The 15,767-nt window shown below is 42.0% G+C and overlaps 1 protein-coding gene across 4 annotated transcripts in view; it reads left to right on the top strand.

The window, feature by feature from the left end:
• LOC148318904 (netrin receptor UNC5D-like) overlaps positions 1-15,767 on the top strand; it is a 99,020-nt gene that overhangs the window by 71,193 nt on the left and 12,060 nt on the right. For all 4 annotated transcript variants that reach the window (XM_088281476.1, XM_088281474.1, XM_088281475.1 and 1 more), the window contains exons 2-4: positions 6,780-6,986; positions 12,587-12,730; positions 12,890-12,993. In XM_088281476.1, coding sequence (XP_088137602.1) covers positions 12,607-12,730; positions 12,890-12,993 — 228 coding nt within the window. In that variant the 5' untranslated portion in view covers positions 6,780-6,986; positions 12,587-12,606. The remainder of the gene's footprint in view (positions 1-6,779; positions 6,987-12,586; positions 12,731-12,889; positions 12,994-15,767) is intronic.

Raw genomic sequence — 15,767 nt, 5'->3', positions numbered from 1 at the left:
CGAATAAACTAAGATTTTTTTATTATTTCTTTTTTTTTTTAAAGCACCTAAAATACATCGCTATATTTACACGCCTCTTACAAATAGATAAATTCTTCCACAAAGTAAAAAAAAAACTACAAAGTAAAGAGAGTACGGGGTATTTTTTTTTTTACACTCGTACTCAAGTACAAGCTTTGAGTTTTTTTCCCACCTCGGTTTATCATCCGAATAATCCATGTCATACGACGCAGCTGTCTGTCACACGTTCCAATACTTAAGCACATCCACTCTGGGTTTTTCAATCTGCACACGTCCAATCAGGACAGGAAGGCTCGACAGATGAAATTGCTGTCGGAGGGCGCACGCATCGCATCCGTGCAGGCCGTTTACCTCCTTGGCGCCATCCATCACGGTGCTCCTTCTGCTCCTCTTACTGCGCGGCCTCCTGGTCCCAAGAGGGCATCCGGGCCGAGTTCATAGCACGCGGGCAGGCGGGTCGACGGCGGGGCCGTTGGTGGGGGAGGTTAAAAAAAAAAAAAGGAATTTCAAGCCGCCCCAGAGGTCAGAGCAGTGGAGCGGCTGCGACCATCCATCAGATAAATCAGCTTTAAGGCCAAAGCAATCCACTTAGTGGCTGCGCCTGCTGACACGCGCTCGCCTCCATTGTTCTCCAAACAAACATGGCAGCCGGGTGACGATGGGATTCACGTGAGTGAGATGATGTTCTCAAGTCGTCAATGAATGACAGCTTCCAAAAAAAAAAAAAAAAGGATTTTAGTCAGTGCCGTTATCGCGTTTCTATTTTTTTAATCTCCTTCCGTCGGTAAAATGCATGCTTTATGGGATTTAAGTCTGGTGATTGACTTTGCAAACGTATTGGAACACATAGTCTGGAGTCGACGGGAATGTGACTTATCTAGTCGGACTACTTTTACCAGAACATTTTGTCTCATCTTTACAAGTTAAAATGCACCCGCTCTGCTCGTAATGATTATATTAATCATTGAAAAATAAAAATTTAGTTTTTTATTTCCATTGCCTTGTCGTCCTTCATTCAGCTAGCGCGTGCACACCTGCAAGCCGTATGACTCGCCGCACTCTGCTAATGACCTTACATAATCCGTAATCTGGGCCACGGTGTGCCCTGGACTCGCCGCGGGACGCTTAGCCTAGTGCTACTCAGCCTGAAAAGATCCCGATTCTTGTCGTACGGCTGAATTTTATTTTTTTCTTTCGTTGACTTAAATTATTCATCGGGAATCCTCTGCGCTGCATGCTGCGCCTCTTAATAAGTCATTAAGGGCTATCAAGGGAAAAGCTGATTAGCAACGCACAATGACTTAGCTTAGCTCGACTGCGGGCGCCTCCTTGTATCGGCGCTACTCTTCTGGAATCAGTTCCGACTCGTTATCCGGACCTCAACTTTCTACAATACGCTTTATACCCTGCACTTTGTTTTGTCCGTTTGAAATCTATTTGCAATATATGTTTTGGATTCAGTTCTTTCCATATTGGAGATGTCCACCATCTACAATGTGAGCTTTCCTGCATTTTTCAGGCCCCATTAGCCACCTTTTGGCACACAGAAAAGCACTGCTTGACGGTCATGAATTTTCAATGTGGCGACGCTCACCGCAGCCCGCCTCCATCTTCCGCCGCGTCATTGCGTATTCCGTTACTTTTTAATCCACCCGAACACATTCTTCAGGAATGTTATCGGCAGGAGGTCTCCTCACTCTGGGATTCTAATCTCCGCTCTGGATCTTTCCGGATAGAAAAGAGGAGGTTAACCCCTTCGCGTTGTTGCCTGAAATTTCTCTTGTTGCTTAACCTCATCCTCAACACAAATTGATTGTTAACTCAAAACGGATGTTTCCGCTGCTTTTCTTGTTTTTAAAGATCTCAAAATGGCTTCTTCTGTTGTTGCCGAGGTCTCAAACTGCTGCTTCTGTCATGGTTTGGATGTCCAAATTCTGCTTGATGTTGTTTAAGCCTGAAAGTGCTCTCCAATCTCGTTGCACACTTGAGTACAATGACAATAAAGGGATTTCTGATTCTGATTCTTGTAGTTTAGCCGTCAAACTGCGACTGTTCGGTTGTTGTTTAGCAAAAGGCTCCCAAGTGCTGCTTCTTTTGTTTCGGCTTCTAACTTGTTCTTTCGCGCTCAAGCCACTTTTATTTTATTTATATAATTTCTTCTCACGTTGTTGTTCAGTTTCATATGGTTTAGAGCAGTTTAGAAAATAAAACATGAACAAGGTTTATTCATTTAATTTTTTCCAAGTTCGGCGGGCCGGATTAAAACATTTAACGGGCCGCATGTGGCCCCCGGGCCGTAGTTTGCCCACGCCTGCCTTAAACTATTTCACTGTTCGAAGAACATGCTTCTCGAAATAGATATCCGAGTCCCAGATGTAAATTAGATGTAAAATCATAAAAGCGGTGTCTCTTTTTATTTTTTATTTATTTTGTATTTTTTTGTCTGTTGGCGCTGGCCGTGGTAACAACGGAAAATAATGGTTTATTCTTGCTTACGCTTGCTTTCCATCTGCCCTTTTGATCCGCGTGACCGGAAGAGACGGCAGCAGAATTGAAGATTTTTGCAGCATGACTCTGGCGGGTCGACAGCTCTCTCTAATGAAAGTCCTGTGCGTGTGGCTCGATAAATAAGTTAAAACAATCGTCACACTTTGGACACAAATAAAGAGGAGGCATGAATAAATGAAAGTGCAGCCTGGCCTTTAACGTGAGAAAAGCTTTGTGGCACCTTGCAGCTTTTTTGCCGCTTGCTTGGTGACAGCAGGGAAATTGTTAAAGTTGCTAGAAAGAACGTTAATATCCTAAAAAAATGGATTAATGTCATTAATCATCTGTGCACACATTTGATTTAAAAATATATTTATATTTATTCATCACAACTCATCACTTTTGTTTTTGTTGAGTTTGCTTCGGAAGCTATTTGCCTCCGGAGATGGTTTTTACGCATCATTTGTCGACTTGTTCTGGGACCAACGCAGTCCTGATGAACTGCGTCATAAAGAAAAATAAATATATAAATAAGTGAAGACGTTAACATGTATGATTTAGATCTCGGACCTCATATTAAATTCGCAACTGACTTCAACTTCTAATCCATGTCTTCAACGTTTGCAATTTACGTCTATAACCTCGCATTCATTCTATTAATTTCTTTCTTTAATCACGAATCCAAAACTGACGACCGAAACAGGAAGTTTGCATACCTGACGTTGATCTAAATTGCGAGTGTTTAGATTTCGGTTCTCTGTGTCTTCCAGTTTGACATATAAGGAGCAAGCGCGGATGAATGAGGTGTCATGTTCCATAAGAAACAGAAACAAACGTGTACAGATCGATGATTTGTCGTGCGGTCGGGAGACGCTCGGCGGATGACCCACTTCTGCTCGTGAGTCTCGTCTCTTTGATGGCAACGGCGCCGAGGGACGCGCCTGTCGCCCGTCTGCCACCAGCAGGTTGGCAAGCTGTCGCTGCCGTGATCAAGACGCGCGGCACCACCTAGGGGTTTGGAGGCAAGGCCGCCGCGACCGAATGTACGCACACGCTTCTGCTTGACACGTGTTTTTGTAAACAAAGAGGATAATTTAGTCTTCGATGAACTTTAGCTTGACGTTTTCCGTGAACATCAAAGGCAGATAAGTGCCAAGCTATGCAAACGTACTGTAGATGTTTTTGAAAACATTAACGATGCATTTGAAGGCTTTGTTTAACCAGGTGAACGCTTTTGTCATCACCAAAGCCAATTCAGTGTTAAGGAAGCTAAGTCACCTTTTTGGAAACTTCAAAAAAATCACGCCGTCATCAACACGCTGTGTTTTGTAAGCAACTGTGCTTAATGTGTGTGTTTTTGTAACTATCGAAGACAACTTTTGAGTCTTTGATGAACCTGAAATGTTTTATTTATATATAAATAAATAAATATATACATTTTATATATATCTAAATAATTAAATATATTTATATATATATATATAAATACATAAATATATATTTTATATATATATATATATATATATATATATATATATATATATATATATACATAATTTATTTATTTATATCTGTGTGTGTGTTTGTGTGTTAACAAACAGCCTCCAGCGAATTTCGACCTGCTGCCTTTTTTTTTTTTCATTTGTGAAACAGGATTGATGACCCGTTTCATGTCGTAAGTGTGCCTGGATGGATGAAAAAGCCTAAAAGGCTTCCAAGCGTGTGTGCGACGACAGACGAGAGGTTTGCATCAATATTTGAACAAAGTACTGCGGCATCTTTCTGCTCTCAAGCAGAGGAAGAGAAAGAAGATCATCGCCGCAGACGTCGTCGTTCCGACTTCAGCGTCTCCTCAAGACGCTGGGAAAAAAAAAAAGTTTCTTAAAACAACGTCAAGTAAAATCTCGCTTAGAATTTCTCCTGCTGTCGACGCACACAGCAAGTTTACCCACACACAGCGCATCAGTTTTGTAGCCTTTTACAACTGATGCTGAAAATAATTTGGCCGTCAATTAGATTTTTTTGACGCCCGCGAGAAGTTTGCAGTTAAACCGCCGCGAAAACCACTAAAACAATCACACTGAAAACGTCTGCAAATTGTTGTTTTTTTTTTTTTGTTTTTTGAAGAGCTTTGCGACATCGTCATAGCAGATGCTCCCTCACCTCCGCCGCCCACCGCATCCATCTGCCGGGCGTAAGGAGCATTTAATCAATGCAGCGCTGAGAAACACCGCCCAATTTGTCGCCTCTTTGCGCTAGCGTCAGCCTGCCACTCTTCTTTTTTGCGGGGCAGCTGCGCCATGTTAATGAGAAATCAGTGCACACACCCATAATATATATGCCGATCTCATTGTGTGAATCGTTATCGGTAAATCGTCATAATTGTCGCGATGTACCAATGAAGTCATTGATTGGATCTGCAAAATGAAACGGTACAGTTAACGCGTCTTTCACTTCAAGCCTGAAAAGCGAATGACATTTTTGACCTGAATCTCACATCTCTTCCACGTGTTTGTCAACATTGAAGACAAGAATTTTCAACAAACATAATAAAATAAACATTGATTGCAGTTTAATATTTTTTCTCATTTATTGTGTTCATTTATCATTATTTTCTTGTAAACATCAAAGACGTTTATCAAGTTGTACTCCTGTGTTCAGATGCTTTTAGAAGCATGATGATGTTGCCTTTAAATGACTTTCACGCCATTTTCTTACTTTTTCTTCTTATAAGACGATGGCACACCTTTTCGCTGCACATCTTAAAATAGTACATGTGATATCCTTTAATGACATTTTTTCAAGTTCTTTCGTGTACACGAGGCTCTATGGCAAATGTTCGATATCAGCTAATTGTATAACTCTGCACACCCCTGCAGGACGCTCATCCACCCTGTGGGAGTGGGTGGTCTCTTGCTAATTAAAACATGTTGCGTGTTAATGAGCACACGCGTTCTCTTCACATCACCCGGCAAACTTCTGTCTTTCATCGCCACGTCTCCCCGCCATCTTGTTCGCCGCGGCCTTTGATGTGGAGGACTTTTTTTTTTTTTTTTTTTTTTTCATGAGCGCGATGGCGTCCGACGCAGTGACCGCTCCCTCTGAGACTAACCTAAATCTACCACTACAAGTGTGCCATATTGGCAGCGGCAAAGCAGGGACCGCCAAGAGAGCGCTATGAATGAGTTATGTGAGTGGATGTTGCATGTCTCATGATATCGAGTGTGTGTGTGGGTGTGCATGTGTGTGTGTTGTGCAAGAGTGTGTTTGTGTGAGCTTTTGTTGTTAGTGTGCGTGCATGCGTGCATGTGTGTGTGTTGAGGGCGGTCAATTTTGACTGAGTGCCGATGATGTGTGGCCTCTGCGGAGACGCCAAAGTGCTCGTGCAAAGTTCAAGTTGTGGTCGTTCCGCCGCCACTCGTCAAGGTTTATGGTTAGTTAATAGAACCAGTTGAAGATCATCGGCTGACCACTTCCTTTTGCTTCCTGTTTGGCTCTTGAGGCTGTTGCACCTTCCCAGTTGTTCTTATTGAAGCCGTCATTGAACCGTCCTATTGATTTTTAATGTCTTAGTGTTTTTTTTTTTGTTTGTTTTTTCAAGCCTGGTGGCCAAGGTAGTGTAGATCAATGGCGACTCTAATACGTTTCCTGACACCTCACCATCCGTCTTCATCAAACCGCAGGAATAATTGCGCTGTCTTGGCAAGAATCGTATTGATTTTCAAAATAACAGCACACTCATGATGTGTTTGGGTGACTTTTACGTACGTGTCAGAATTAAAGTGCAAGTTTTACTTCGGGACAAAAAATTTGGGAGGCAAGGTTTCAAGAAGGATTCAAAACGACAAGTTTGGGTTCGCACTGGAGATGTTGGTGAAGTTCTATTTTTGCTCATTGAATGTTGGCGGCACTCGACAGCCAAGTGTGACGAATCTAATCGGTCGACGCCACAAGGTACAAATCAGACCGATTGTTTCGCTCCGAAACATGAAATTTGGTCGGTATGCCTATAAAACTGTGCTCATCATTTTGAGGATTCACCACGAAAAAGTGGGCGCAAGGCCATTAAATAGCTGCCGGTCGGTCACCGGGCGGAAGAATGTGATGGCGACGGATTTGGGATGATGGGAATTTGATGGATGGAGACGTTTAACACGTTGACAACGCGGAGGCAGTTTGACAGCCCGTGTGTCAAAAGCGTTCGAGTCATTTGATGTCGTGCGAACTGTTGCCGTCGAGTCTGACTGTGATTTGATTTGATCTCCGTGCAGGCGGCCGCGGCGAGAGCCAGCAGCACGGTTCGTCCAGCACGCTGCCGCGCTTCGTGGAGGAGCCGGTGGACGCGTACATCATCAAGAGCAACCCCATCAAGCTGCGCTGCCAGGCCCGGCCCGCCCTGCAGATCTTCTTCAAGTGCAATGGCGAGTGGGTCCACCAGAGCCAGCACGCGTCCCGTGAGCATACCGACCTCGGAACAGGTACGGACAAAGCTATTTCGAAACAACCAACCAACCAACATTGTTTTCTTTCTTGAAATTAGCTGTTCGCGTCGCCAACCTTTCTCTTCACGGCAGGTTTTTAAAAAGAAACGCATTCCTTATCCTCCCACTTGTCAGAAATGCGCGAGGCCATAACCTGTCGTGAGCCTGAGACGATTTCATAAAAAATTCCGAGGGCAATGACATGGCCAAAAAGGTGGTAAACTTTGACGTGAAGTACAGGGCTGCAAAATATCATCCCACGGGCCTTAAATGGCCCACGGGCTACACGTTTGAGACCCCTGAGTTAGAGTTTTCCAAAGCCTTTGTCTCATTACTCATGGCAGCAGCACACTTTGAATTAGATTCAAAGACTTAATTTGCCAAGCTGACAATTTTATAAACCCAAAGTGACTTGAGCGTTTGCATTTGGCAGTGATGTTAATCGCTTTCATTAGAATTTGGATGCGAAAATATGCCTTTTAACCAGCAGTTTGGCAAAAAGGATTGACAAGTAAGATTGCGCAAGCAGCACCAGGAATGCCGGCCAATCACGGTGCAGTCAAACAATCCGGGAAGGCGGGACATCATCTCTGAATTTTTACCCTGTTCTCAAAGCCACCAGGAAAAAAAAACTTTCATCAAGCAACAATGTTCGAAAGAAGTCCAAGATGCTCTTGAACCAAAAAAGTTACATCTGTTTTCTCGTCTATTCTTCCCGTCCCATTCCCTAAACCGGACCCCAGCAGCTTTCCCAAAAGCCTCCGGTCGATCCTTCATCCCAGCACTTGTTTGGCTCGGGATGTTCCTCCTGCTCTCGCTTCATAATGAGGATGTTTTCCTTCTTGTTTTTGGGGGTGCGCGTGCCCTCCTTGCTAATCAACAACACGCGATAGCTAACTGGAGCTGAAAAGATCCACTTTCTCAACCACGTGTTCTGCACCAGAACACAAAAATGGTGCGAGACGAACCCGCCCCCCCCCCGCGGCGTCCGTTAAGAGGAGCTGCCGAAGATGCTTCAGCGGAGCGGACGCTCACCAATTAATACCAAATTAAGGACATTGATTCTGAAGACTTTGCGTCTAGAACACGAGATTTGATTCCGACTCAATTGGCCTGGGATCAATTGTTTGTCCTTTGAAGTTGAATTGGACGTCCTTTAAAGACGAACGCACCCACGCAAAAAGATTGTCCTTGTGTCTAATTCTTTTTGTGTTAAGCTAGCTTTGTGTAGGCGAGCGATCGCAATCACTTTCTTCTTTACTTTGTGGATAATTTCCAGTGCATCTATTCACTTCTATCACATGAATGATTTGGAACGCTACACGTGTGCATTCTTAACCGACTGTGCCATAGAAATCATTTTAGCTCCGGGGCCACTTACAGGAAAATCGATGACCAAGTGGGCCTGTCCAGTAAAATCATGATCTATATTACGCAGATTATCGCTATATGCATGCTCTCCTGGTCTTACCGGTAGTTGAATGTGTCATATTTAACGCATTCATATTTGATTGATGTACTTTTTTTTCCCAATAAAACCATGACTTAAGGTTGTGTTTTAAATAGTGATATCCAGATCATTTCCGTATTGAACTTGCTCTACTCATTTGACCATTGCTTGAAAAAAATCAAGATCTTTAAAAGAAAGGCCTACGGATTGAGTGCCACATTAAATTTTTCTAGAAATATTAAAATATCTGAGGTTATGGTAAAAGTCTTTTGAATTAAGTTTACGGATGTACTTATTTTTATACTTTACCAAATCTTCTCAGGGGCCAGATTAAACCCGTTTGCAGGCCCAATCCGGCCCGCCGGCCCTATGTTTGACACCGGTGCTTTACACTAACTGTATCACAGGTCTAGTCAAACGGGCGACGACGCGGATTTGCCAGACTGCGAGCGAGTGCGCCGCCGTGACGAGAGCTCTTCTGCAAAACACAATCGAGATGTTCACGGCGAAATTCTCGCGAGCGGCAGCAGCTGTCAGAGTCCGAGTTAGATGAGCTCTTTTAACGCGTGTTGCCTTTAATATTTCATATGCCAGTGATGAAGACATGAACGGAGTCTCGCGGTGTGCTTTGTGGGGTTCTTTCATTCCCAGCACCTCAGGGACCACTTAAGAGGCTCCTTCTCTTCACCAGCGGCACGTGTACCTAATAATTTGGGCGCTGAGGAGCGTCTGCTGGTGCTAATGCGGAATGGAAACGTGTTTACTGTGGGATGTTTTTTTTTGTTTTGTTTTTTTTTTTACATTGTAAAGGTATATGAATAAGAGATGAGCTTTGGTGGTACTGCAATGTTTTGGCCAGGGGGGGAAGAACACAATTATGCGCCCACCATAAAAAATAATAAAACAACAACGCTGTCTGCGTGTGTGTTCCAGGAAGACACTTTGATGGGAGTTGTTTTGAAATTGTGATGTAAGCATGAACATGTGATCGTCACAGCAGAACCCACTCCATGAGTACCATGTACCATGCACAGTGCCACCGAATATTTTCCACATTTTGTTCTGTTACAGCCTCACCAATTGGATTAAATTGATTTTTTTTTTTTGAGATTTTGACACAAGAATAAAAGATGATGTTTTTTTCATTTTGTCATGATTTTATTGGATTTATTTTATTCCATTTTGGAATGTAGCTGCCATGTAACTAAATGCGGAAAAACTAAAGCTCTAAAGTCTTAGCGCCCAAAACTTGATTCTAATGTGAACCACAAGTCCGTCAAGGTGAAAGATAACAGATGGCGGTTCTAATGCTAGCAATAGGCCCTGCCCGTAAAAATATACATTTCAACGTAGTGTTGGGATGCCGAACTTGATGCTAATGCAAGCGGGTAGTCCGATATTGTCAAGAAAAATGTGTGACTATTTTAGGGGGGGGGGATCACAAACTCGATTATAATGCTAACACACTGCCGCTCATCGACACCGCGGCCGTACTTGTTGCTTATGCTAATACAAAACCGAACGTAAGCGCATCTGAGCTGAGGAGGTCACTGAAGGACGAAGCTTTCATTCAGTGAGGAGAAAATGATACCCTGATGGGATGAGATAAGACCGGGGAGGAGGAAGAGGAGGGGATGGAAATGGATACGAGGGAGAGACGAGAAGTGCTCCTGCACGTGCTCAGATGATGATGATGGTGATGAAGCGAATGGCTTTTTCTGTTGCATTTAAAAGGATATCTTAAAATGTATAAACAGATCTTATGTTTTTAATGAATATAAATTAATGCCTCCGAATAAATGGCACTTGAATATTTCAAAGAAAAGCACATCCACATGACCTTGTTCAAATCTGCAATTTATTTTTTTTTGTTTTTTTTATCCATATATTATTGAAAATGTTGCTTAAAAAAACTGCATAGTATGTACGCCAATATTCTTAGTAATTCCGTAGAATATGCGTAATTGTTTAGGGGGAAAAAAGACAACACAATTTTTGTATGAGACATTTTTTTTTCAGTTTCACAAAATAAACAAACCTGCGTGCTTGATGATCAAACTGACTTTAGACTTTTTCACAATTAAAAAACACATTAGCTAGCATTCATAATGTTTGCATAAATATTTTTTTTTTTTCTGCAGTCTTCAAGAAGTTGGCTAATTTTGGTCAAATTCTGATGTTCAGTCTAAAAACTGCGGTAGGTTAGCGTGTCAGCAAGCTAGCGTGTAAGCTTATGAATAAATAAATGCGGTGGTCCTGACTCCTCAGTGAGCATTTAGTGCCTCCTAATCAGCACAAGCTCACGTTTTCGCACATCAACAAGCCAAATGAGCGCTTGAGGCCTTTTAATGACAGAATTAGGAAGGTTTTGTGTGCGCATGTGTGTCACATATTCCTGCGAGCGACACACGACCACAACTGGGAAGTCGAGTGAAGATGTTCCAGCGAGCACATCACAACTCTAAAACAACATAAAACATAAAAAGGTATGTTAAGGCGAACAAAAGTAATTAAAAAAAACTGTGACCCTGTACTTGATGCTAATGCTATGATGATAGCTACTATGCTAGCTGTTTTACATTGTACCAATGTACATTCAACTCAACCCAACTCAACTGTATTCTTACGGCACTTTAAGACAACCGCCGCTGTATAAAAAAAGTGGTGTACATGGAGTGAAAATAAGCCGTAAAAGAACATAAATGAGGCCAATTGTCTTCTACTTCAGCCTATGAAGATTCTGCTAACTTTAATTCAGTTCTACGAGACTACTTTTTTTGAAAACCAAATGTCTCTCAAGCCAAAGAAAAGGCTTTGCGTTTGTGTGCGCCCCGCAGGTCGTGCGAGTCACCTTTTGTGCCTGCAGCGAGACGCGCTACATCATCATCATCATGCATGTTGTTGTTTATTCATCAGTTCTCTTGCATGGCCATTAATAAAGATGATGTGAGGGCAGGGCCCGCTTGGCCGCGATGCCTCCCGGCATGCTTTGCGCTCGAGGCTCTTGTCACAACGGGGTCGTGAAGCAAATAGATTTTTTGAGTGAGCTCACGTGTCGCAAACGGTGGCTTTCTCGTTGTCATTTGGAGGCGACTTTTAAGTCACTTCATCACCACAATTAAACTCACTGAGTGCCGTGGTGTGATGCGAGACGCCAAAGACAAATCCTCCAGTCCATATCAATAACGTAGCCGAATATTAATACAACATTATGATCAGCAGCTCATATGGTCATGTTAATTAGCCTCACTGCTGCATCCAAAATCTTCCAGAATTCAGATGGGCTCGCCGACAACTAAAACGACTTTTGCTTAATTTCGCACTTGACGTGTGGGAAAGCACTCTAGAGAGCCATTATGTATCCAAAGCATTAAAAAGTCAGCTTTCCATAATATGTCCCCTTAAACTGTGAACAAAAAAAAAAACATGCATATTAATACATCTGCTTTAATTTCAGTCGGTATTAAATGTGATTTTTTTTCCTATCAGCAGCAACAAGCTAAACGAGAGGAAGGTGACGATTAAACTCGTCCGGAAATGAAATATGAAATCATCGCGTCACGGTGCATTCAAATGCGTAATTGTCAGAGGAGCGATGGACATTTAAAAGCCTTCAATTACGCTTCACAATAGCTGACGAGCTTATTGGACCTGCAGGAAATTGCGGCTTCGGGCCGCTGCGGGATGATGAGCGTCTGGCTGGTGAATACATTTGCCAGAATAATGGGAAGCCTTTGATGGTCCGGTCACAATGACTGGGCCTGCGAGGCTGACCCAAAGTAAAAGAAGTGACTTTTATTGTTTTCTAGTCAGAGGAATTAAAATTCACACTTGCCTTTAATGCCGCATTTTCTTTTTCCAACATTGTGATAAAATACGGAATCATGTACCGGCATCACTAAGGCGATGAGAAATTGCTAACACCGAACCGCACATGGTGAAAATTGTCCAAAATGTTCATCGGAGAAAGAAAGAAAAATATGTAAATAAATAAATGCTCATTTTAACTGAAATCTCTATATGGAGGGAAAAAAAGGATTAAGAAAATAATCATCCAAATAAATCAATTTTTGCTAATGCTGACCGCTAGCTGAAACTGTCATTAAAAAAAATAATAATAACAGTTATCCCTGTATATGTACGACAGGGCTGAAGATCCGCGAGGTGATGATCAACGTGTCCCGCCAGCAGGTGGAGGACTTCCACGGTCCGGAGGACTATTGGTGCCTCTGTGTTGCCTGGAGCCACCTGGGAACATCCAAAAGCCGTAAGGCGTCCGTGCGGATCGCCTGTAAGTCCCAACTTCTGTTGTTTGGTGAGCAGAGCTGGGCGGGCCGTCCCGGGGGCGGAACGGTGCGGCCCTCCGGCCCGGCCAGACACGACCATTTTTATGACTAAGGCCGGCGGATGAAGGGTTTTGATGACTTCTGAGGCTTCTTTTGTTTTCCAGATTTGAGGAAGAACTTTGAGCAGGACCCTCAAGGTTTGGAGGCCCCCCTGAGTGGCATGATCATGTTGCATTGTCGGCCACCAGATGGCGTACCGGCAGCCCAGGTAATGACCCGCATGCTTTTTTTTTTCTCACAGTAGAAGACAGCGTTTCGAGTCACCCAGATGAAATTACAGTACTTCTGATCTTGGGTATTTATGGAATCATTAATTCATAATCAAGTGAGGGGGCGGCAAATAGATACATTTTGAAAAATGTATTTTTAAAAATACTGTAAGTTACTGTGTAATTGTAAAAAGAAAAATAAATGACCTGAACAAAAAATTAAATGGTTAAAAAATATTAAGAAATATATAAAAGTACAAATAATCTTGATTATTAAGACTATAAATAAAAAAATTTGGAAAAAAAACAGTGAACTCCCAGATATTGGGGGTTCGGAATTTGAAAATTGAATTTTTTTTTTTAGACTATCCTCCGTTTTTCATGGAACTAGTCGATCCCTCACTTATATACTGATTTATGACCCAATCCCCCACTTATTTTGCATTTTGTTGCAGGAAGTTTTTGTCTTCTCATGGCAGTCACAATGAACGTTACTTATTCATGGATTTTCACAGTTTACAGTTGGGCCTGGTCCGTGTCCCTTGCGAATAACGAATATCCTGCATAATCGACAGTATACTGGATGTATTTTTTTTCAAATTTTTTTAATTAATGAAAAAAAATATATATCTATTAATGCAAAGTATGTAGTCAAAAAATACATGAAAAACACACAATGAAAGTGTCATAAAAATTATATATATTACATATCAATTTATGTTACGACATTAATTAAAAGGAGAATAATTAAAAACTAAACTACAAAAATGTACATTTAAAGTTAATGAATAATCTAATCTAAAATAATAAATAATGAATATTTAATGTCGTATTTGTAATACAGGCAAATCAAACAATTTACTCTTTTAGAAACTGAATAGACAAACCCCACATTCTCAAAACGACTAAATGGAAAAAATCTGACATGACTTTCAATTTAAAAATCTGCAACAATATCATGGAATGCAAAACCATCCTCAGAGGGGAGGGAAAGTGGAAAATTAATATGGGGTGGGGAATGTTTTCGTAAATAGAATGGCACAGAAGTGTTTACCAGGGGTCATTGCACTGTAATTTTTATTCAAATAATCAAACATGACATGAGCGAAAGCACGAGCAAAGAGGGAATCAAAAAATAACTCAAATGCAACGCCCCACTGTGACTTGTATCAATTCCCCCTGTGGGTGCGTGTTGTGGCATTTGACATGCGGCCTTTTTAATTTCTCCCTCATGAATATCAAAAATGAATATCAATGAGGACAACAATGAGAATAACAACCAGCGCTCTCACACTGAGCCATGCGGCGTCACACTGAGCTGCCGTCTGCGCTACGTCGATGTCAAAGTCGGAAGCTTACGTTTACGGAAAAGTCAAGCTTGCTGTTTTCTCTTTGACTGACAGCAACTCGATGACGACGACGCTTTCAGGTGGAGGGTATAAAAGGCCCAAAGCACACCACCAGTCAGCTGTATCTTCTCACTCAAAATGTGATGGTAATGCTAACAGCTAACCTTTGGTCGTGAAAAAAAGTCATCAAAAACATGTGATCCAATGTAATGGATGCGTGTTTATATTGTCCCCCTCGTCCAAACACGGACGGGGTTAGCGCTATGCCCTCGCAGCTCTTTTCAATTCTGCACGGTTTGCTCGTCATGATATCATGTTAGCGGCTTGTTGCTCTCCAGCCCCGCGCTTCCTCTTTTTGCCATTGTCGTGTTGTCGTCAAGCAATAAAAATGAATAAAAGATGCCACGTCTGGGGAAGGCATCATTGGAATGGGGACTCGTTCTGAGCGTCGTCTTTGAAGCGGAAGCTTTGTTCGTAGCATCGCGGCGTGTTCGACGTTGCCTATCACAACATGCGATCAACATGTCATCAAAAAAACGTGTAAACTTTTAAATGCTTTGTGTTTGTGTTTTGTGTGCTTGTGTGTGTGTTTTTTTTTTATTATTAATTTGCCAAAGCCCAGCAGATTTTTGCTTAATGTGTTAACGGGATTTGAGTGTATTTCCTCGGCCTACTTTGGCTTCATTGACTTTTTGACTTCGTGTTCTTATTGCGTTCTATTTTAAGGGATTTGTGCGGAACAATCACCCAGATGATATTTGTATCTTCAAACTTCTCCGGCTTGTGTATGGGAAAAAAAAAAAAAAAAGGAGTGTCCTCTCCTCAGCGAGACTAAAGCAGACGTAAGCTCTTTTTGCTATCAGGCGTGCTAAGCTTATTGCTGCTATCACAGCAGGGCAGCAGATAACATGGACGCCTCTTCTTTCCATTAACGTCACACAGCAGCCAAAACGCCGCCGTAACATTCAGGGTGGCTTCCAGTCGGATAAATGCTTTTCTCTTTTTTTAATAGTGGCGCACAACAGCATTTCAAGCGCTAGTTTGCGTGTTAAGTTGCGGATCTTCAGCAAATAAATTTACTGCCCACAATAAACATGAGGCGGGAAGTGGGAAGATTGCTAAAAAAAAAAAAGAAATTATCAAACTTATCACTTAATATAAAATTTCAAACATGCTAACATGTACTGTAGCCTTGAAAATAAAAAAGTAATCACAAATATTGTCATTTTACTCTAAATGTCAAGCTAATGCTAACAGCTATCCCGGTATGATGAAAAAAGTATCCACCAAACCATCACCATCACCCCCAGAAGTGATTCCTTATGCTAACAGCGATCCTTAAATGGCAAAATTGTCCATGTCAACATGTAATGAGAACAACAGGCAGTGTAAGGTGAAAAAGTAACAAAACATTGTCATTCAAG

The sequence above is a fragment of the Idiotropiscis lumnitzeri genome, chromosome 18, assembly GCF_059441095.1.
Source record: "Idiotropiscis lumnitzeri isolate Australia: NSW breed Sydney's pygmy pipehorse chromosome 18, RoL_Ilum_1.0, whole genome shotgun sequence".
Taxonomy (NCBI): Eukaryota; Metazoa; Chordata; class Actinopteri; order Syngnathiformes; family Syngnathidae; genus Idiotropiscis; species Idiotropiscis lumnitzeri.
This window is presented reverse-complemented; position numbering and strand designations above follow the sequence as displayed.